Source organism: Sabethes cyaneus, chromosome 1, assembly GCF_943734655.1.
Source record: "Sabethes cyaneus chromosome 1, idSabCyanKW18_F2, whole genome shotgun sequence".
Lineage (NCBI taxonomy): Eukaryota > Metazoa > Arthropoda > Insecta > Diptera > Culicidae > Sabethes > Sabethes cyaneus.
The window spans coordinates 134,011,455-134,035,377 of NC_071353.1; the positions used below are offsets into that span (position 1 = coordinate 134,011,455).

General features: G+C 43.4%; 2 protein-coding genes across 2 annotated transcripts; both read right to left on the reverse strand.

Moving 5' to 3' along the window:
- Positions 1-8,953: 8,953 nt before the first annotated feature.
- LOC128746259 (pair-rule protein odd-paired-like) lies at positions 8,954-9,904 on the reverse strand. Its single transcript, XM_053843307.1, has one exon. It carries the CDS (start codon positions 9,902-9,904, stop codon positions 8,954-8,956), a length of 951 nt encoding a protein of 316 aa, XP_053699282.1.
- A 21-nt stretch (positions 9,905-9,925) lies between these two features.
- On the reverse strand, positions 9,926-23,384 carry LOC128735291 (zinc finger SWIM domain-containing protein 8 homolog). The gene is made up of 5 exons (XM_053829810.1): positions 22,917-23,384; positions 15,327-15,733; positions 10,327-15,257; positions 10,111-10,260; positions 9,926-10,037 (listed from the first exon to the last, which is right to left on the reverse strand). The coding sequence occupies exons 3-5, from the start codon at positions 14,955-14,957 to the stop codon at positions 9,977-9,979; spliced, it is 4,842 nt and encodes a 1,613-aa protein (XP_053685785.1). The 5' UTR covers positions 14,958-15,257; positions 15,327-15,733; positions 22,917-23,384; the 3' UTR covers positions 9,926-9,976.
- Positions 23,385-23,923: the final 539 nt, after the last annotated feature.

Consider the following 23,923-nt stretch of genomic DNA (forward strand, 5'->3'; position numbering starts at 1 on the left):
CGAAGCTTGTAACTCCACAGAGATAGGAAGCACACGTTGATGATGTTCGAGAAAAATCAGCCCTTAATGAGAATATGGTCGATTTGGTTCAAGGGTCGTTCGCCAGGTGAGCTCCAGGTGGCTTTGTGGATATCAAAGTGGAAGAAAGAAAGTGCTTTTGATCACCAAGCATCGGGACACTGCCAAGTATTCGTATCAGTGTGCCGGCAATAGGGCCCGATTACCGGTCTATGCATTGCCTACCGAATTGGGTGTTCACGACGATCTTGATGCCCCGTGGCGAATAGCTCTCGTTCGCTGCCTTCAGCTGTGCATAGAACGCTTCCTTCTCGTCGTCGGGTCTACCTTCATGTGGACAATGCACGTTTATGATGGTGTAGTTGAAGAAATTGCTTTTATCCTCAAAATGCAAATCCTCTTGATGATCGCTTTCCAGTCCATTACGCGTTCCTGCATTTTGCCCATTACTACGAAGCACGTTCCCAGCTCGTTGGTCGCTTCACCGCTTTTCAAAAATTGGGCTTCGTCACCACGGATCCTTCAAACATTCTCGCCTTTGCGACAGATCTCCTGCAGTGCTACAAGGCCGAGCTTTCGGGGTTCTAACTGATAGAGGAGTACCTTGTCACCACAAACGAAATTTAGTGATCTGCAGTCCCAGGTGCCAAGTTTTACATACCCTGTCCTTATTTCGTCGCCATTGTCCATACCGAATGTTCCGAGTAGAGTTTTCTTGACTCTTTTTAGTGTGTTGGATATAGATAGGTGGCCGTACTAGGGCATCCGCTACCGAGTCTCGGGATGGAGCTTTTAATCGCACTACCAGAATGTCAGCGGCACGAATTGTTCGATATCATCGTTCTTACGGAGACTTGACTCCGTGAGTGTATCTTCTCTTGCAAAATATTCGAAGATTGCTACGAAATTCTCCGAGCCGATCGAAGGCAACAGGAAGATTTTGGTTCTTATAGCGGTGGGGTGCTAAATGCTGTTCACCGACAACTTATGGCACAAGTTATACAGAATAGTGCTTAAGTAACAATCGTGCAAGCCTGAGACTAAGTCAAGCTAGAGAGTTTTGCACGTTATCTGTGTATGCTCTATCTACCACCCGATCGAACACGCGACCTTCAGCAATGAAGTACGGAGACCAAACGGGAACGAATGCTAAGCTTTCCAAATATGTTTCTGTAAAACACTGAGTAATTCTCGCTGAAACGAGGCCACTACTGACACGAGGTCTTCAAATATTGAAACTTTTGCGCTTAATTGGTTGAAAATGGTTAAAAAATAAGAATTACACTTTTGATACCTCGAAATAGTAAACCCCTCGTTCGCCAAGAGGCTTAAGAGTTTCAAAAAAAGTTAAATTTTGAGCAAACCATGAGATCTATATCATGTGATATTTCATAAATTTGCCATGAAATAACTGACAAATGGCCCGATTCTGTAAAGAAGAAGAACAGGGCTTTCAAATGGAGAAATTTTTTTTAGCGACCGTCTTGCATTTGGTCACCATATTGGATGTTATCAAAAAATGACCGTTTTCACCATGATCCCCCCAACCGATTTTTATTTTAAATGGGAAAGCTGACAAAAAAGCTATAAGAAACATTCATAAAATTAAGTGTGCAATGGCATTCACTGAATGAAACAATTAGTTATTTGTAACAAGGTTTACAATTTTCATATAATTATTGTGATATTTCCAAAATTTGCTATGAAACAAACTACAAACGACACCGTTTTGTAAAGAGGAGAGATAGGGCTTATAAACGAAGTGAAAAAACAATTGGCGGTCATCTTAGATTTGACCGCCATGTTGGATTTCATCCAAAAATCGCCGTTTTCGCCATGATCCCCCGAACAGATTTTAATTTCAAGACCACCATCGGAATGCTGAGAAAAAAAGTTTTTGGAAATGGTGACGAAAATAGAATGCTACTCAATGCTAGTAAGTGTTCAATTGTATCGTGCTCCAAGAAGAAGCGACCGATTCTTTTTCGAGTATCATCTCGGCGGTGTCCTGCATCAAGAACCTGGAAGTTCTTCTTGACTCACAGGTCACAACTCACCTATAAGGAATAAATCAACTATGACTGGTGCGTCTGCATGTTGAATTCTCGAGATATGTCAAGAAGCTGTACGGTCAAGGTAAGCATTTGGGCCGTTGTTGTGCGTCCCTCTCGAAAGCCGGACTACTATTCGCCAAGAACGATTTCCTGTAACGGCTCTAGTCTATGCGGGACCGATATTTATATGCAAAGTACCGGAGAGTTACGCTCGAATGATTTCTGTATCCCAGTCCATTGATCCTGGACATCTGAGACCTTCTAACCGATTCGTAAGTTTCAAATCCTCCTCGGTTGAGCATGATCTAGTATATCAGATTCTGATACAGCTCACGGCTTTCAAAAGTTCACCGTCCTTTTCAGTTGCTTATCCGTTTTACAGCCTCCTAGCTATTTTTTTGCCTCCTCCAAAGCTGGAGGATCCATAACTTATCCATCATCCCAATCATATTGTGTTTCTGTAGACATCTAAATATTGTTTCCAACGTATGGCCATCATTGATCTTTCGCAAGCAAGTTCCCCTGTTTGTCACTGTACATAACCGGAGTCCATTCCGACCACCTATCATCTGACAATGTCTCAATGAATTTAACAAGAAATTAGCCCTCAACTTCTATTAATGACTACCATGATTGCTTTGAGCCTGCCCAGTTAGCTTCGGGGGACGATGCTGGCCTAACAAGCCAGTCGTCGTATGTTCGACTTTCGCCTGGGAGGTATCAGGTATCAGCATCTTTGGCTCGAGCAGCACTGGGAGGTGCTGCTATAGAGTCAGTAGGATTGTTGCATTAGCCCCGTAATTGTCCTGTACTTTAATAACGAAGTCGACGTCTGTCGATAAAGAGGGGTCAAGTTCTCAACAGGAATCGCTGCGTAAATTTTCCAGTTGACTCTCTAAATTCGAAAATTCTTCGATCTAAGTCATTGGTTCTGAAACAAGTGCAGAATGACATCGTAAACAAGTATTCACCCTGCTTCAAGTAGTGTCGTTATGTCGTTGAAGGATAAAATGAAGAGCGAAGGCCCCATATTACTTCCTTGGGGAACACCTGATTTGACATATCTCGCGACGCGTGATTACGTGTTAGGGTGTTACGGCCGACATGTGAGCTCGGGTTCGCTATCTCGTTAGTCTCTCAGTCATTGGCACTCTTCTTTCTGTTGCTGCTGTTGATCTGACCCGCTATGAGGGGCGCGTGAAAGGGATTTTGGTTCCCAGCCGATCGGAGACTGCCCTGGTCTGGGTGAAGGACGGAGCCGATCTGGTCGAACCTATCGTAATACCTTTTTTAAAACAACATTGATCCTTAAAGTAAAATGATTTTTCCCAATTTTCTACTTCAATCGGTAAAGCCAGTGAGACACTTTTCCATTTTTTTTATATTTTTCTAGATTTTCCTATAATTCACACACACAACATTATTGCTGCGATTCCTTGCCAGATAGCCAGAAGGAAGGGCCGCCGCCTACGTATTCTGCTCTGTTATATGTTTATGTGATTCTTTTTATGATTCGCGTTTGAACACAAAGGAAACTGATTCGCTTGCGAAAAGTTATCATCATGATGATACTAAGCGGACCACACCACCGCACCGCCCGCTTAGCGCTATCTAGCAAAGCTACGCGCACGCAATTAGCGTTGGTTGGAATTCTTGTTCTTTTTTTTCGTGTTTCTTTTGCAATAATTTCCTGTTCGATAATGTCTTAATATTGTAGGTTAAGTTTATGTTCATTTAATATTACTCCATATAATTATGTTAAAAACTCGCAGACTTACATCTTCAAATATATATTGTAATATTTGTTTTTTTTTTGCTTTTTTTTCTTTCAATATATAGATGTAAGTGTATGTGTAATGTGTGTATATATATTTTATTTTTCTGTGTATATATTGAACTTTTAAATATGTATTTTCTTAAATATTATTTAATCTACTTATGTTCTGATTCATTCTCTAAAACGTGTAAAATAATATTTGTGTGTAGGTGTAAATTGTTCTGTTTTTTTTACTTGAATAAATCAAAACGAAAATCTCGATAAGCAGTTCAGGTGCGCAACCTAAATCTGTGGTAACACAACGAGACAGTGTGAATTATTTCCAAAAACTAACGCTAATGTAGGGTTAAAAAGCAATTAAACGTACAGTCACAGATCGAATCGAATATGTATTGTGTAAAAGTGTGTGTATATTAAAGTGTTTAGTAACAGCGTTTTTCAAAAGATAGTCCTGACCTTTTCCATGTTACTAATAAATATTTGCTCTGAGTTGAACAGTTGCTGTAGTGCTGTGTTATTTACTGTGGTTTTTCTTTTTTTTATGACGGTTTATTGCAATGGATGATTCGTTACGGCGTTTTAGCTACTCGAGCAATTATAATTTATAAGCTTCGTGCACTAGGTAGTGGAAGCAGTTGGGTTTGTCAAATAAACCCATCTTCCATCATTCTATAATGTTAAAGATGTTGAGAGTTGAAGTCTTATATCTTACCGTCTTAATGTAAACAATAGAGTTACTATTTTTTTGCTTTTGCTTTCGACATTTTACTAAATAGAGGTATATTTCAGTTTTGCTCTTATGTAGACTTTAATAGTGTTCCAGTGCTAAACTGAACAATGACAACTAAATGCGTGTACAATATGTGCGTGCGTCAATGAAAATGAGCGTTGGTTTAGTACCGTTTATTTATAGAAGATTTATCAGTCGAAATGATTAAAATAAGGCATGCCTCGCAAGAGGCATACAGAAACAAAACTAAAATCGCCCATAAACACGTCAATAATGAAGACATTTTGGGCTGTAGACCCATTGGATAAAAATCGAACATCAAAACTAAATGAAAAATAATAGGAAAAAAGATAACTTACCAAGCAACGTTTGCATTAAGTACTGTGCAGCAAAAAACAAAAAAATTTTTTTTTTCAAGGAATTGTTTTAACTGAAACGGTACCCTGGCGGAATGTTTTCGGTGCGTTAGTAAAGAAACCGAATTAAAACTGCTGGAACTGCCTTACGTTTTGACACATTGATAATTTTACATTGTTTTTTTTTTGCTTTAAACAGGGGTTTCGTTATTTTTTTATGTCGCTACTAAATTTTAAGACACGTGATCATGTTTTCTGCTTCGATCGCAACGCTATTTACACGGTAAGTTTTGCTTTTTGTTTTACTTTACAATAGAGAACACAAAAATCCGATTATGTTTATTTGTTTTTTTTCTGTCTTGTAGAATGATAATTTAAGAGAGTGTATGGGTAATTAGATTCTCACTGTATAACTACTCTTTAAAAGACACTTTCTGCAATATTCTGTATCGTTTTCTTAGCGTTATTCTCATGTAATTAGTATAAGGATATTTGCAAACTTTGATTTACTGTTCAAATATTTCGGCATGTTCTCGTGAGTGTTATTCGGATAAAATCTTATTAGTCTTTATACCTCAACATTTCGCTATCAGTAGAAAACACAAAAAAAAGTGCTTAGAAGCAACTGTTGCAAATGAGATCGGTACGTTGGAATCAAAACTGACTTCCGTACAGCTAATTATTAAGGAGTTCTAGGTATTATCGAGTTATTATGCACTCCTAATTGAATAACTAGAAAAATATTAAATATCCTGCTTTCATCTTGTGTATGGGTACAGCTTTAGATACAATTATGTTGCATGTTCCGTCGTTATTTTGCTCCGGAAAACTTTCACTACAAAACACCTACATTCAGAGTCACTTAAAATTACACATCTATAAAGAATTTAAAATGTGTGCTCTTCTCGCGCTTGCTTCTAAATACTAATACGCTATCCATTATGTATGACGAATGATACTGACAGAACTGGGAACCATTCGTTCTAGATATATTCTGTCTGCCCTAAAAAGTGGGTTTGAGTTTATGTATGTTCGTTCTTCTCTTCTTTTTCTTCGCTAGGTTTCACGAAAAAAAAACACACAGTAGTCGGTCGTTCTTTCTATGAAAAGAGAAACTGCCGTTCTTGTTGGTTGTTAAACTATATACGGTACTAAATAGATCGATAGATGGACTTAAAATTATCAATTCACTTAAATTGTATAAGCGAAAAAATACAATCACAGATCAAACGAAAAATAATTCACACATGTTCAGTTAGTCGTTGCTAGTAGAACCGATATACCTATCGAAAGATTTCATTTTGATTTACCACGCGGTGTTCCTATATATGAGTGTGTCTGTCGTAGAGCATTTCGTTTTTATTAACTTAGGCGGGGGGACGGGGGAGTATGTAATCGTGATGAAAGTTTGATTTTACGTGAACACAAATAGTCAATAATAAATCAGGGTTGATTATTGGAAGCACACGCTGCAGAGCAAATGGCTTATTTACTATGGAAATTGGAAGTCCTTAGTGAACAAGAATTCTTACTTACTTGATTGCCTGGCTTCTTCTAACAAGTCATGCAAACCGTAATTCTTCCAATCCATCTAATTCGTTCCATGCCATTAGTCTCTAGATCCATGGATACTTTGTGATCGCCAGAGGGCTTCCGCTTGTACCACCGAGATTTCCTTTTGCAAGATGATGGTTCGGCATTTTAGCTAGATGTCCAGCTTTAACCGTCTTTTGAATTCGCCTTCACCGTACAGACGTGCGAGTAGTTCGTGGTTCATCATTCGTTTCCATGCCAACCAACCCCGCGTCGGCACGTCATTTCCTATTCTATTGACCGTCTGTACTCCTGGTTAGGAACGACTCACGACTGTGTCGGACCCAGAGCGAACGGCTAAATTAAAAAAAATGTGGTTTCGCCACGGTTGTACTCTAAGAGCGGTCCACGACTCGGAACATCCTCCGGCATGGACAAAGGCGATTGTGCTTGTCAGAGGAACACAATGAATCCTCGCGACCGGGCGACAATCCTGGCAGTGAGGAACGAGTGGGTAAAGTAGAGAAAGCTTTTAAAGGAAGTGTAAACCCGGTTACACACAAGTCACGCATAAAACTAATAAAAAAGCAAATCACCCACTCAATAACGATTATAGCAAGAAGATTTGAACAGCAGCCAGCAGGTTCAGCTCATGAAAATCTGGTCTGCGTCGTCGATCCACATAATAGCTTTATGAACCGTATTATCTGCATTCTTAGAAAGCTGCTCTGACGAAGGACTACGTCTTATCGTAGCTAGGGTGTCAATGCAAGATTTAGATTTAGGCCAAGAATAAAAGATTTTGAACGCTTATAGCTCTTTCAGAACGAATTTTGATGGTTTGCATACTATTTGATTTACAAAAGAAGCTGATAGCTGATTCTTATTAAACGATTATTTTTTAATCGCTAGAAAGTGAAAATTAAAGTTTAAACAACAACATTCAGAATAAGAAACACGCAAACTGCGAAAATGTTTAGAAGAAAGAAGAAAAACAACTACACAAGCAGGTGATCGCCCGTTTCGGAATCAAATATTTCCAAAAATAAACCTGCGCTCATACATCTTGGTATAGATCCTTCAACTTTTTGTCCATAATTTACCATAGCACTTGTCGGTTTATGGCATTAAAGTCGATGGGTACGATTTGGTGTGTTGTAGAGTGACCTTCCATGAAATCGGCTTGAGAACTTGCCACGAATCTAGAGGCAGTAACAGCCAGTAGCTAGTAGAAAATGGCATAGAAAAGCACTTTGTATGTGATAAACATACAAGCCGCAATGTGTTGTAGATTAGAGCAGACACGTTGAGTTTGTGATAGAATTTCTGAGCATCGAATTCTTCGCAGTCCTTCTAATACTGGTAGAGCCTTTTCTTATTCTGGAAGAGTTGGGTTTGCTGCCTCCGTTTGTGTGTAGGTATATCGTCCCATATAGATTGATCCGCGTTGCCTTTTTCGCTTCAAATATCTGCTGACATTCATCGGCAAATCATGCGTACGATCGACTCCACACTGCCTTAAAACGTTATACCCGCTACGTTGTTAATGGCTGTTTTGACGGTACTCCAATACAACTGCATAGGGGCTTCATCCAGTTCGCCACCTTAATGTGATTATATTGGGGCGGGGCCGCATGATGTTTGCTTTTTTTACACTTACCTGAGATTTGCTTTACATAGTTACATTACTCGATTTGCTTTGCTAAGTTGCTGTCGGCTGAAAAAGGTGCCCTGTTTGTTACGTATGCATATTGACTTCGATAATTGATTTATCAAACTCGTTAAACGCAATATAAGCCCTCAATATGTTCTGCGCGTGTGCTTCGTTATGCGAATTTCCAGGAGAATAAAACTGTTAATCAGGATGAGGCAAAATCGCGGTTGTGTATATGAAATTTTCGAAATTAAAACTTACTAAAAGAAGCATTGTATCTATTCGTGTTAAAATATGAAGAGTTAAAATAATTTTTCTACTTAAATAGAGATTGGAACCTTTGTTTATCTAAATTGAAGACAACAAATATCGCCAGCAAGAAAATCTAAACAAATGATAAAATGAAAATGAGGTGGAAGATCGCGAAGTGCCGCATAAAAAGGGCCTTTCAATTTCCACATGAATCTTATGGATGGAAATTGATTGTTTTTGGGTAGAAGATTATTTGATCTATTGTGGTAAAGGTTGTTTTTTAAATTACTCCGTGAAAAAATGCTTGTAAAATAAACCATTTGACGCACACGTGCCGTGTGCTGCATTCCAACATTACATTCCAAAAAAACCCGAAAACAAGCTGGACTGGCGATATTGGTCGTCTTCACGCAGTTCACCTACTAGTTTGGAATAAAATCGAACTAAAAGTATGTACCTAAATTTTCTGCAAAGAGATTAATTCGCTTCTACTTTTTTTAAACTTTTACCTAGCACACCATCATCCGGCCGCTGGCCGCTGTTGTCCTGCTGCTGCTGCTGCCGCTGCCGTCGTCGGGTCTACTTTAGCCTTCCGCCGATGCCCGGCGGTAGCGTTGGTCCGCTCGGACCAATCGTCGGCGGAATGGTACCGCCGTGCTGGACCGGATGCTGATGCTGTTGGTTTTCTTGCCCTAACTGAACACAGTTGACGGTCATGTTGGAAAAGTCCACCACGATTGGTGCGGAGATCACGTGATGGTTCACGTTTAAGTTGATATTCTGCTGATGATGATGGTGGTGATGGGGCAGCGTCGTTGGTGGATTACTGACCGCTAGCGTTAGCATTGCCGCTGCCTGGTGGTGGTGATGGTGATGATGGTGATAATTTGGAGGCCCAGCTGCTCCCACGGGTCCACCAGCAGGCGCTACAGTTGACGAGACGCCTACTGGCGGTAGATGGTGAAAGGAGGAGGGCGGAGGTCCTGCTGGTGGAGGAGCATGCGGATGGGAATTGGGTGGGCCTCCGGAGGTTGGATGAGATGGTAAAGCGCTCGGTTGTTGCTGTTGCTGAGGAGGAGCTTGAACTAGGGATTGAGACAAAGGTGGTGGTTGATGGTGAAATTGTTGCTGCTGTTGCAGCTGCTGATGCTGCTGGGACGTAAGACTGCTGTTGTTGATGTTCCTGTGATTACCGGCTGCGGTGCTGTGACCGAGATGTTTCATACCGGCCAGCGAACCTGTGGCAGCAGCCACAGCTGCGACCGAAATCGCTGCCGAAGCCGACGCGGGTAAAACAGGAACGGTTGTCGATGAGGATGATGACGATGCGCTTGTGGAGGAAGCTACTGCGGACAGTTTGACAGTAGTTCCATCTTCCGGAGCCGCTCGGTTAGTTATGGTAACCATCGCTGCACCGGAGGCCGCTTGATGTCTCGATGACGGGCCAGAAGAAGATAAAGCCACCGATGAAGATAGGGTCGGTGATGTTGTCGAACTCGCAGCTACGGGCGCTGTTGGTGTAGCTGCCATAGAGGAATGGGAAACGTGGCCGGTAGCCGAAGAAATGTTGTTCAGTTCGGAACCGATCGAATCTAGTCGTTGTCATTTGGAATTGAGAGCTGCGTTGATTTGGGTCCAAAGTTCCTTTTTGCATGATTTCGACCTAAACATAAGTAAAAAAAGACAAGTAAGCAAAGCGACAATTATAGAAGCTAGAAAATGAACACCGCACACACCGTTTGATCGATTGCAACCAATCCTTGAACTGGGCTGTTCCTTCCGGGGTGATTTGGAAAGCATTCCTTGCCGACAGTATGGTGCTGGTGAACTCCTCGTAATCAGCTACCGTCAGGTGATACAGTTTTTGATGGATGCACTGTATGTACCTGCAAATGAAATCATCCAATTGAAAATCTTCTTGATTCTATCACAAGCGCAAAACGGTCACTCACATTTGTTGACACTTCTGCATTAGGGGAGCCAGCGGTGTGCGCAAATGCTGCATAACTAGGCCGGGATTGTTCCGCGACAGATAGTGCGCCGACTCGATGGCCACCTCGTGCAGTACGAAGGGTGAAACGATCGAGTTGACGGCGCACACGCAGAACTGATGCAGATACTGCGTTCCGAGGCGTTTGGAGATGCGTAGCAGCCATTTTACGTCCTCGCCGTAGGGTGGATTGCGGGCATACTTAGCCTGTGGTCGATCGTCGTGCACTCGACGCGCTAGGGTTTCCAGTGCTAACATACCGGCATTGTAGGCCGCTATCAGATAGCGCAGCTGAGTAGGGGTGAATTGGTGCGGATGTCTGGGAGGGCGAACAGGAGGAGTAGCGGGTGGAACGGCGGCGTACGGCGGATATGCGCCGTGACCTGGCTGAGGCCGGGGATGTGGAGGAGGTTGTTGCGGTTGTGGTGGAGGTGGCTGTTGCTGCATGGGAACTCCCTGGGGGCCACCGTAGTATTGCATGTTCTGCTGTAGTTGCTGCTGTTGGTTTGGTGGCGGAGGTGGAACTTGTACGGGTACCTGACCTGGATACTGCTGGGGATTGTAACCTTGCGGAGGAACTACTGGCGGATGCGGCTGCATCGGTTGATAGCCACCATTCAGAGGCGGCTGGTATCCACCCGGCTGTTGCTGGGGTGGATTGTTGTGTGGCGGCGGCGGAGGATATTGGAACTGCGGGGGAGTGGATATATACATCTGCATCTGATTGGCATGGTAGGGAATGTTCTGGTGGTAGATTCCTTGACAGGGGAAACTGTACGGTCCGTATGGGGCCAGCCCAATGGGAGCAAGAGTCGTAACGGTTTGCTGATAAGGTTGAGGCGGTGTCGCGCTTACCACAACCGATGGATTTGCCGGGGGCGGAGGTTGAGCCTGTTGAATTTCGCTGGAATCCATCAGCGACATGAGATTTACGCTGAAATATTCATGCTGCTCATTTAGTTCCATTTCACCGCCCGGTGTGTTTCGCAGATATAGCTCGTACCAGTAGCGAGCGACCTGGAAAAGTACTTCCGGATATACACCTCCTCCCTTTGCAGCGTTTTCCACCGTCAAACAGGCTCGTTCCAGCATTCTGTCGCTTTGTTCTTTGCATTGTAGGATGGCACGTTGTATTTCGTTCGGATTCAGTGCAGCTGCATGAGGTAATACCGACAGAGCCAGCTCAGCTGCGGGATTGACCATGTTACTGTCCCACCCGCGGGAGGAAGCACGATCGGCCATTCCTGCGGCTTCTGGTGGCGTCAAGTGTCCTTCCCATGTGTCTATCAGGAAAGATATCGCCGGTGCTCCTATGTCCATTGCTTGGCCTATAATCCAGGACACGTGCGACGAGTAGGTCCTCGACAGCCAGTTTGGACTGACGCAATTGTGCAGGCCAAGCGCATAGAGCCCGAGCTGGAAAGCACACATATGCAACCCCCGGTGCGGTCCTTGATGGTTTTGGCTTGTTGATGCTTGGGTGAACAGAGAAGTCGACGAGGTTCCACCGGCCTTGGTGAGAACATTTTTGGCCAACTCAAACATAAAGTGTGCACTAGCTTCCGACGGTTGGTTCGGAATTGATGGATAAGCTCGTTTGCCTTTGTATCGCGAATCTTTGGAGCGCGTAGTCGTTGTCGATACGGGTCCAGCAACCGCGTTGTTTGGTGGTCCGCCACCGGGCATGATCGGTTGCGCATTTCCGCCAGGTCCGCCAGGCGGAGCTGGCCCTGCTGGCATCGATTGCGCCTGACCTAAACTGAGTGCATTCATTCCCATTTCCATTTCGGCACTGGTGCTGCTTTGGGGACGGCTATTCACCATAAAATCATTCTGTTGTTGTTGAGGTAATCCAGGGTGGTGGGCCTGCTGCTGCTGGAGCTCTCCACTGTACAGTTGCTGCTGTTGGCTGCTCGATTCGTATTCTTCCATTCGCAGTTGCGAAGTCTGGCTGCGGGTTGGCGGATTGTTTGAATAGTACGACGGCAGCAGGGGTGTTTTGATCAACGAATGTATTTCGCGATCCAGTAACTTCTCCATAACGCGGCATATTTTGCGTGGTTCGTCTTTGTAATACGAGAGCAGAGTCAGTGCCAGATCTCCCCGCTGACGGCGGGTTCCCTCGCAAAGCAGCGGATGTTCTGCTTCGGAAACATTAGCCTTCAACCCCAGTGCAGCCACCGCTGCTTCAAAACCTAGATTTTCATCGGTTGGCAATCGGAACGATTGACTCATCACCTTCATGCGGTTTTCTTTTCCAACGATGCTGGGCATCACCAATGCATCGAATATGAAACTTGCCAGCATAATGGGCAGCAGCGCTTCGCCTCGTGATTTCAGCGTTCCATCCCGAAGAGCTTCGGCTCTGTCGCGAATAATTTTCAACTCGGCATGACCCAACGGAATGCGCTTCAGCAGTGCCAATAGGTCAGATTCCTGATTCGCTAGTTTCACCTCCAATGGCTTCGTACTCGCCGGCGGTCGTGACATTTCCAGTCCATACAAACACACCCGAAAAGCCAGATGATAATGTTCGGAATTTTCCGCTAGAACCGTACACAGGAATGCACACTTGGCCAGCGTAGCTGACGCAAGCACGCTCAGCTGATGGGAAATCGGATTAATGTTGTGTTTCTTGCCTTTTTTCTTTGGCGGTGGTGGGAGCTCGATCATTAGGTTTGGCGGATTCGCCAGCATCTCTTCGGCCAGTCGAACACCTAATATGCAAGCTTCCCGACCGTGTCCGTGCGCGTGCAGACCTTCGGCACGGGCGAACAAAATGTCCCAAGCATCTTCCGTTGGTTTCAGATTGGAAAACACTTGCTGCGGCGGTTGCTGCTGTTTCGTTTCCTGCGGTTGACGTTGTCGCTGTTGTTGTTCTTGCTGCTGCTGTGCTTGTGCTTGTTTCGAATCGTAATAGTACATATTGTATTCGTCCATATTCTGGGCACTATCCGAACTGGACAAGCTTTCGTCTTTCGATAGCCGTCGCAGGTTCCGTTCCGATTCAGAGGAAACGTCCTTTACGACAGAATATTGTTTGTTCGTCGAATTTTCACTTGTTTGCCTGTTGGGACTTGTCCGGTTGGCCAGCTCGGTTGGAACGATTTTGGTTGCGGTGGTGGCCGTGGAGGGAGATGACGTACACGTTGAACTAGAAGTTCCCGGCAACGGGTCTTGGTTGTAAATTTCAAACAACTTTATGTTGCCCGAAATTTCGTAATTATTCATGTCGTTAAGAATGCTATTGGCATCGCTACTGTCCGATGGTTCATTTTGCGATTTGGCCGCGCTGTCTTCCATACTGGACGAAGAGCTATTCGAAGAATCGCTAATACTTTCGTCCTTTTTGCTAGCCACAACAGCACCGGCAACCGCCGGCAAATCATCAACCACATTGACGTCGTCGTCGTTTTCGCAAAAACCTTCACTGCTCACACTGGATCGGTTTCCACCGCCTCCAGTGTTGCTGCTGTTTGCAGTAGCCGTCACAACTGCCGACAAATGGTGGTCCATTTTAAGGGAACCGCCAGCTGCGGCCTCCTTAAAACGATCCGGAACACTGTCACTACTGCTGTTACTCGATCCGTAGCAACGATCCCGGTGACGATAGTCACGCCTATGATGGGACTTCGCCCCGCCGCTGGAACTACCGGTATTACCACCAGGTATAACCGACATTCCATTACTACTAGAACCACCACCAACTTGCGCTCCACTTCCTACGGAAACACCGCCACCACCGACACCCGAACTGGACGAAGTCGACGTAACAGCTGTACCGCCGCTATGATGCGCTCCCTGTCCGTGGCCGCCATGATGATGATGGCTAAAATGATGGTGATGATGGTGTGGCATCTGCTGGAACTGCTTCACGTTGTTTTGCAGTATCGCCTGGCTCGAATTCACCAACCCCGGACAGGATTCAGCTTTCGATTCACTGTTCTGCTTGAAGCAAGTGAACGGACAGTGATACATCGGATTCGTATCCTGTGTGTGCGTTATACCCTCAATCGGATAATCCTCCCAGTCCAAATAGCAGGCCTCGATTGCCGGCTTAAACCCTGCAAACAGTTCGGCATCATTCCGCAAATTTTGCTGCTGCTTGCTACTGTGCGAAGAGGATGCTACCATATTTTTCGCAACCCGATCCAGTATCTTCAAATGCCACGACGTAAACTGGGCATGAAGCATATCCCGTTCGTCGGGTGCCAGTCCTGGATTGAGAGAAGCCAATCTCCACAAAACGACGATCTCGTCACAAAGCGAAGCACACGCATGTTGAGTAGCATTCGAATTGGAATGGGTATTACTGTGTTTGCCCCCACCATGGCCATTGGATCCCACCAGTAGGGCCAGCTTGATGTTGAACCACCAAACCAAAATTTGATCGCACGCCATCACTTCCTCTGTGATAACCTCCAGCAACCGTACCGCATTTCGGTCGCAGCGCCGGTACATTTCACGCACTATAGACAGCAGATTCCACATACCCTCCGGTTCTCTTCCCCGCAGGGGACGTAGCAATGAGCTCCATTCGGCAGCGGCCGGTGGAGCAGAATTAGTCAGATAATTTACATCGCTGAACACCATGGGCGTGGGTAAGCAGAACTTGATCAATATCTTCTTGATGTTGTCGTGCAACGTCTTATCGTCCAGATACCAGTTGGTTTGGTCGTTTACCGAAGCACCGGCCGTCGGATCCGGGGCACCACATACGGTATTGATGGTAGTCGGCTGTGAACTGAGCAACTCGTCAAGTAAGCGCTGTGCGATCGGCAGGATCTGCTGAGAAAGTTCGCTTATGAGATACTGAGCAAATTTCTGCAGCTGATCTCGCTGCAACCTAGACAATGACTCCGATACCGGTGCGCGCAGGCTAACCTTCGTAGGCTGTAAGTAAACGAAAACCGAATATTGTCATTGAAGCGCAGTTTAAAAAAAAATTTCTAAGAAACTTACGCAATGAATTCTATGGAGACACACAGCGACTACGTGTGAGCACCAGTATGCCGCCGGTACGCAGGTGCAGCTGCAGGAAGAAATTCTCCTCCTGTCGAATGTTACTGCCACGTTGAATTGGTTACGAGGCTGCGTTACGACCACCGTTGCCGACAGATGGAATCCAATCTGCAGCGGATCCTTGACGGCACGGTTCTTAAACAGCTGCTCACCCCGATGGAACTCGTCGGCCGAACTGTTGGCCAAGCAGGAGTATAACCGAATGTCTTCTTCGTTGTCCGGAAAGCTCCAGAAAGCAATCCGCAGCTGCAGTTGCTCCGGTACGGGCGGGTAGACATGTTCCACCAGCTCGAACGGAATATACGAGGCGACACAGCGAGCCGCTAGTTCGGTCAGGGTTGTTACCTCTGTGGCGAAAAAAAACAAAGTAAATTGGTTAAATTTTACTAGAAATATTTTCCAAGAGTTTTTTGTAATATCTATCACAAAATATCTTTGTTTTAAGACTGTAACTACGATTCCTTTTTCACTTGGCTCACGAAAAAATATGCATTTGGTTTCTTTTAAATCAAATTAATGAAAGCTTAGGTTTGATATTTCGAGTATGATTTAGAGCGCTATTTACATTCATTTAAAAATAATCGAATTTTCTGAACCTGCACCAATCTCGCCCATATTCTGTTTCATTGACAGGTAGTTAGAAACTTCATAAAGCAGACTGCAAGTTGAACTGATTTCGGACTGGAGTTTTTTTAGAGTGGTTTTAACCCAAAGGGTCATTCACCATGACTGGACTGGAGCTTGTTAATGTGACTGTACCAAGGAACATCTGCATCAAATGCTAAAATATTATAAAAATCGTGTACTTTGTTTGGGTATGCTGAAGATAACAAATTCTCGGTAAAGTAAATCTGCAGTTTCTCCATGTCATCCTTCATTTGTTGAATGATTTGATTCGAGTCGGCAGATGCACATAACAGAGATGTACCTTCAGCAAAGAGATGTGATGTTCTGCGCAACCCAATTGAAGGTGAATTGAATTGAAGTGAAGGTCATTTACATAGATCAAGAAAAGGAGGGCTCCAAATTACTCGAACTCCATTGTACTCAAGCTTACGTAACAAAATTAGATTTTGATACGTAACAAAATGATACCTATATAAAACACCATGACCTTTGAAAAACTTACCAAAAGTTTCTCGAGTGTTTGCTCAGTACTGATAAAATGGATATTGGTCTACAATTACTGACTTGCGTTGCATCGCCCCTCTCATAGCAAGGAAAAGCTTTCGCAACTATAATGTATAATGTATAATTATATAAAATGTATAAAATTACCCGTGGCTATCGAATGATCAAAAACATCTCATAACAAAACACAGAAGACATTGTGATGCGTCTTGACTAAAGATATGTAGAAATTTTATCCAAACCGTAGCTTTTGAAGGAATCAAGATCCTCTATCAAAATGACGATTTCTTGCTCAGCAGCAGATCGTAAAGAAATCGAGTTATGTAATGGACTCAGACCAGCAAATTTGACAGCAAATTTACCATATCGTCGAGACTAGCTGGTATCCCACCGTACAAAAATTCCTCATTTAAAGTATTAGCAATTGTTTCGCCATATCGTAGCCGTAGGTATGCATTAGAAAAAAGGACTGATTTCGGCGATTTTTCATGTGATTAGCCCGTCACTTAATGGTGAATCCACCCATTCATCACCAATTGTAACGATCGTGTCTTGTACAGATCAGCGATATCCGTCGATTTCCCAAGTAGCACACATTAGGTCCATTTAGTTAAAGCAACCGAATTACGACTGAAAATAGTCATAATCCGGTTACCACAACTACTTTGTAACAACTGTGCTAGCAGGGTTGCAGCAGCCATGCTCGTATTGCCAGCTCCACCCCGGAGCGAAGAAGTTACACATCGTGAGGCACTTCGTGTCCACCGGAAATAGGTGAAAGGCGAGAGCGTCGAGCAGAAGCCCGATGGTGCTGCGCGACGGTACAGTGCACCAGAAACTTAAGAAGAAGACGGACGGCAAGGTGGTCTCATCGTTTCGCACCTTGGACCAGGCCAAGCACCCGAAGAAGGTAGTAACCTTCTGTAGCTGACGATCAGCAAGATGTATTTGTATTGAAGCACATGAGCCGCTAAATGATATCGACAGGCAAGATCCGCTGCTTATAATATCGCTAACATGTCCCCAACAAGTATTTTTTGTAGATATTTTGGATGTAACCGAGTTCAATTTCTCAGTGACAGATTTTTCTGTGTTTCAAGTATCCGTTGACTGGAACGATTTATAAAAATTCTAATCCAGCAATTCAGGATGTTTCTTGTTACACATCGCCCCCGACCTAAACCTGCTTTATCAAACGGTCATTTGCAAGAATCACAGCAACTGAGAGTAGCAGCACTTCGCAATTATACTAATCGACGAGGCCCCCCAACAAAGCGTGACAAGCAAAATATAGGAAAAATAATTCCCTCTGCGCGGGTTCCACGCTTTTTATAATATTACTGGGCAACGTATTATTAGGAGAGGCTAAAGTGAACATCTGAACGAACCAGCATAGATTTTTTCTAGGCAAATCGACGACGAATTTTGCACAATTCACTTCACATTGCATTATTAGGTTCATGCACTATATCTGAAGAGGTACTCAACAGAGTAACGGTAGTTGAGGGGGGCTCCGTAGCCGCAAGGTTACCGAGTCTGCTTTGACAAGCGAGTGGTCGTGGGTTCGAATCTTAGTAGAATCAAGCCATTCGATGTCAAGTGACTTTAGCATGGGTTTATTCTCAGGCCCCTCCATTTACCCTTCCTTCATGCTGAATTCTATATTTACCCTCTGAAGCCTCTTGACAGTGAAAATGTCCCTCCTATAGTTTAAGTGTACTGGTCAGAGGTACGAATAAGTCCTCGCCAGGGACGGCTATAGTATGGGATAGTACTAGCAGCGACGAATAAGTGGGTAAAGTAGATCAAGCTTTGAAGGAAGGAATACTGGTCGCAGTAATGAGTCCACACATGGAAAAAAACGGTAGTTGGAGATTTAGCGTACTCTTAGACACTCAAGTGACTTTTAAAGAACATTATTTCCTTATCATGGCATAGATGAATAGAAATTTGGAACTTATTATTAGAGTTGCTAAAGGATTTACTGATTCAAGTTGTTAACGAGCATTTCATTTTCCCCTTGTTCATTCCATACTGGAAGCCCCAGCTGCTGTTTGGAGTCCACGCACAGCTGTTTGGTCAAACAGGATTGAAGTAATCAGTCAAGACGTTACTGAATCCTAATATGGCCGGATCGATGGCACCCATATCTTCACTACAGACTATAGATTACAGAGGCGACAAGGCGTCCAGAAACCTGAGATCATGGGAATCTCGCGATTACTGCAAGGATTATTTTTAATTAATCCATGCCGGAAGGAACTTTCCCGAATGTGTGGAAGACTGCTACCATCACATCTGTCCATAAAGCAGGTAGTACTCACGATGTTATGAACTACTGCAGTATTTTGATTCTGTGTTAATTGCCGAAGATATTAGAAAGCCTGATCCACGAATCCACGATTCACTTTACCCGACGGTTCATCATGATCGGAATGGTAGCATGGATTCGTGAAAAAACGTTCGAAGGGCATATGTTTCTTCACTGAGTGCGCTTGAACAACGTCAGCAAATTGAGGGCGTTTAGGTCGATTTTGCAAAGCTTTTGTGGCATTTGATGGCAGCAGTGAAACTAAAAAATTGAAATTTCCTGCATGGTTGACATGGTAGACGCGTTGCAGTCCTACGTGTTAATGGAACCAAACCCTTTCCATTCGGATTCCAAACGGAATCCAAACGGATTCAGTCAGTACTACCCGAATCGATTCCGTGAAAGATTTAGGCATTCTTCTGGACACCAAACTGTGTTTCATGAAGCACGTTACAGCTACTACTGCTAAAACGTACGCTAGACTGGGCTTCATATACTGGCAAAAAGGAATACCCAGCAGTTTACCAATATTTATTGTTCTGTAAGCTCTGTATTGTGTGGTTGTACGCACTATCCTTGATACTCCTACGCACTTCCCGCATATAGGCACCCTACTACGCTGTCCAAATCAAGCGAATCGAAGGAATGCAGCGTCACTGAGCTGTTAGGTCGAGTCCGATTTAACGTACCACCACGGCATGTTCGATTTTCTTCTTCGATTGCACCGTATTCAATTTACTCAAAATGATCCAATGGATGGATGTACACAATCTCGTTTATGTCCACTATTGGGGGGACGTTAAAAAATCGGTCGTAAAAAAGAGGACGGTAATTCAAATTTTGGACGTAAAACGAGAGGACGTTAATTCAAGTTTTGGACGTAAAAAAGTGGACGTAAAACGAAATCACGTGAAATGAATGGACGTAAAAAGAGATTTTAGTGTATTTAATACTGTATCTGACAATTATAGCTTTTAAGTTACTTAGAATACTTGGTCGGTGTTAAATCAGACCGGACCAAGTCGCAAAATTTAAAAAAATGAGCTAATGACAGCAAACGATCAAGAATTTTCTGAGCTACATTTTACTCTAATAAGACTACATAAACGTTGCAAACAGCCAGTCAGTTATGAGATGATTTTGAACGATTGATAGCTGTCAACCATACAGAGCAGCAAATTTTGAACCCGTTTTTCTCAAAAGCAAAGTTTTGTCACTAGGTTCGGTCTGACTTAACTCCGATCACTTTTAAACTTAGAATAAGTACTTACTAAGAGCTGCCTGTACGAAATTGCGAGGACTAGCACAAATACATAAATAAATGAATTTCAAAGATTGCAATGCCAGCCCACTGAATGTCGTCAGAACGAACTAATCATAAGGGCTATGTGTGATTTTTTCAATAAACGTTAGGTATGTATACTTTGACTTTTCCATGACCAATAGATAGATTCCATGACTTTTCCATGACCAGTGTTGGTTTTAAAGATCAAGAAGATCGATTAGTTTACAAGTTATGTATAACTTGTGATTTAGAAATGACTTTAAACTATGTAATCGCTTATTGCAAATGATCAAAATATGATGGGGCTTTTATACCTCTTTGAAAATAGTCTATGTTAGATCATCGTAAAAAGGCTTTTCCCCATCCAATTCATATGCGGGCCTCTGCCTGTCCAGATAGATGAGCAAATAAAAATAATATGAAATGAGAAAGGAATGTTCACGCCGCTGTTTTTTCCTTCAAGGCTTGCGGTGAACAAGGAGACATACCGTAAGAAGTGTCTACCAAAAGTTCCTGCATTCATCAAGAGGTATCCCGCCGACGAGTATAAGGTCCTTTGGCCGAACCTGGCCTCGGCCCATTACGCCAAGAGATCACTGGAGGAGACGGACCTGTTCCAGATAATCGTTGTAATGAAGATTACAACTTTCCCCGAAAATTTTTCTTTCAACTGCTGATACATACTCATAACGAATTTCAACCTATTTACGTATGTGCTCTGTTCCAAGTCAGCTAGATAACCAGTAAAAGCTCATTTAGCTTGGCACTAACCACAACATTTTTTCTATTACTCGCACGGTCACGGTCAAACAATGGTCACTCTCATCTGAATTAATAGTAAGTGGCATTCATTACAGTCGATTGCAAACACTCAGAACATACAACATGGTTCAAAAGGTTCTCACTACTAGGTCTTGTCATGCACAAATTTGTCACAGCGACATTTTAACATTGTAAATGCTTAGTATATTTTTGCGTATTCCTATTTTGGAGTTGTTTGAATGGGATATTGACAATCCCAACAATTACACAATCTTCCTGCTTACTGTTGCTTACTCTTTACAAGATGTTTAGCTACTGCCAGAGACATTTCCACAGAACAGTGTGCTGCTTACCATCGGCTTTAGAAAACGTCCGGAGCTTTTCGACGATAGCAACTTTATCAATCAGACTGTATTTTTCTGAACAATTTCTTTTTGTCCTTTTGTTCGGATTATCTAGCTGGTCGCTTAATAGCGTGTAGAATTCTATGCCGGGTCCTTTTGTGTTGTTATCATTATAGAGTATCAGGGAAACCTCAAACGCTGGTTCTACCTGACGAGACAGGCATTGACGCCCCCTAAAACACAGGTAGAGCCCCAAGCATAGCCGACCAGCCTATGCCCGACGGGTGCGACGTTCCGGCCTTGCACGGAATCCACGAACTGCCTCTGAGATCTCTCTGCCAACGGCCGGAATGTAATATTTTAAATATAATGATAATGATGATGTTTATGATGATGATGATAATGACGATGGGAGGAAAATGTGCAAATGTGCTTTGCTCTGAAAATTTTGTACTGCTCGAGTTGTAAAATGTGAAAAAGTGATGATGTGATCTCGTCAGTCCCGCCTAACACCGGTTGCCCTCAATCGCGCACCCACCGTCAATGTTCCAAAACAAACACCAACAAATGAACCACTAGGAAGACGGTTAGGGGCTATCATATCAACTTATCAGGGCTCGATCCATGGAACAAATTTCATCTTTGATCCCCCTGGTGCACTGTTTCAAGATAAGTCTACAAAGTAAATTGAGCGCCGCGTTTGCGGTAGTCGACAGAAGTTTTAGAACATAGAGTCGCACCAACCTACCTACGCTCGAAACCAAAGAGCTAATTTGTAGTATTTATAACGGGAATCCGTCGCCAAACCCCAAAACCCGACCGAGATATTATTATTATTCTGAATATAATATCATTGCCCTTCGGCGGGTCTCCCGCTGCCATCCCTTCACTAACCCTAAGCCAGCCCGGCCGACCCAATCAATCCGACATTTTTCGGAGATATTTGTGACAGCTATGATAAATAGGGATAAGAGACCCATAAATATTCATCTATTAATTATCAGAGATCCCCGTACTGGCCTTATTCTCAAACGGAATAGAAGCACTTTTTGAGCAACGCAACTACCACATTTGGTAAATTTTTACCCCGAGTTCCGCTTGAAATCACAAAAGTATTTTGACATATACCCACATTCAGAATTAAACGTGACCGCTGTTCATTTACTGATTAGATTAAAAGCTCTACACCACGTCAAGGTTGTTTTATCGTAGGGCTGCCAAATAGTTGCGTCCATTTTGAAATAAAATTTAAATATAGTCCATCTTTTTTTCACATTTCCCACGATTCTACCGGGCATTGCACAATGAAAAACATAAACTCGTAATAGCGATTTTTGGAGTCCTACAAGATGTAAAAATATGCAAGGAATCGATAGTCCCGTTTTGTGCAGACGAATCACTCTTAAAAATCACGATAAAAACTATTTAAACTCCATTTTGCCCAGTTACCACTTAAATACGTAGTAAAATTTAATTAAAACGATTAAAGTTAACTCAGAGGTTGGAAAACAAACTAGAATAACACCGATTCATTGGAAAAACATCAGGAGTTAAATGCTATCGTTTTTATACCGCAAAGAATTTACAAATGATTAATTTCCTCCCATATAGATCGTCAAATTACTTTTTTTTAAACTGTTTAAATAGGATAGTTTTACTAGGTAAAAGGCATGCATCAGTAGATATATAATACTTGCCTCCATCGGAAGCCTTCCGATTTCCGTTGGCACCGAAGGTGTTCAGCGTTCCCGCTGGTTTCTTCCAGCCGCGCCAATTGTTGCAAACGCTTTCCGGTTCGGAGCTCCAGCTGCACAAGGAGTCCTCCTCGAAGCGGTCGGAATCTTCGAAACTGAACCGGTCACATTCCTCATTGTTGTTCACGTTTGCGTTCTGATTCTGAGCATTGTTGTTGTTGCTGCTGCTATTTCCGTTGTTGTTACTGTTATTGTTGCCGCTGGGGCCATTATTCCATTCTTGTGGACCACAGATAACCGCATCGGGTCCGGAACCATTCTGATTGTTGGCCCTACCGCCGCCGCTGCCACCGCCACCACCACTACCAGCACCACTAGCAGCTTCCTGATTGTTATTTGGCTGTTCCTGTTGTTGCGCTTGCTCCCCTCGCTGTGGTGGCCTCTCTGGGCCACCCCCAGCAGCGCTCGAGTCGTTTGCCAGCTTCAACTACGCTGATCGATAACTTTTTAACCACCACCGAAAGGAACAGTCAACTTCAATGTTGCACACCGAAGGGAGACACGCACAATCGATTTCACCTTTCTAAAGATTAAGGAACTTTTCCGATCTTTACTGCTCTATACTGTTTCACTCTGCGCTTCAGAGATGGTTCACCTTTTCACTTCCTTTTCCACACTCTTTTTGCACCACCGAGACTGCAAATATTTTTCTTGATTAGGAAATAATCTAATTTTAATAGCACGGGTTGAAATATGCACAATTTAGCACTGAACAGCTGATGTTAAACAGAGGATTTTCCAATCTTTTACAGCTAGCCACAAATGAATTAAACAGGACATTGTAAGAATTTTCGTGGCTCCACATTCGATAGGCCCTCCACATTAGAATCAGCCACCAGTAAGAAAGAACCAGCGCTGCTAGTTTTCTTCCGAAAAATATTGTTGCGTAAGCGGTATGTACAATTTACTTCAAGTAGCAAATAAAGGAATGAAAGTAATGTGGTGAACTA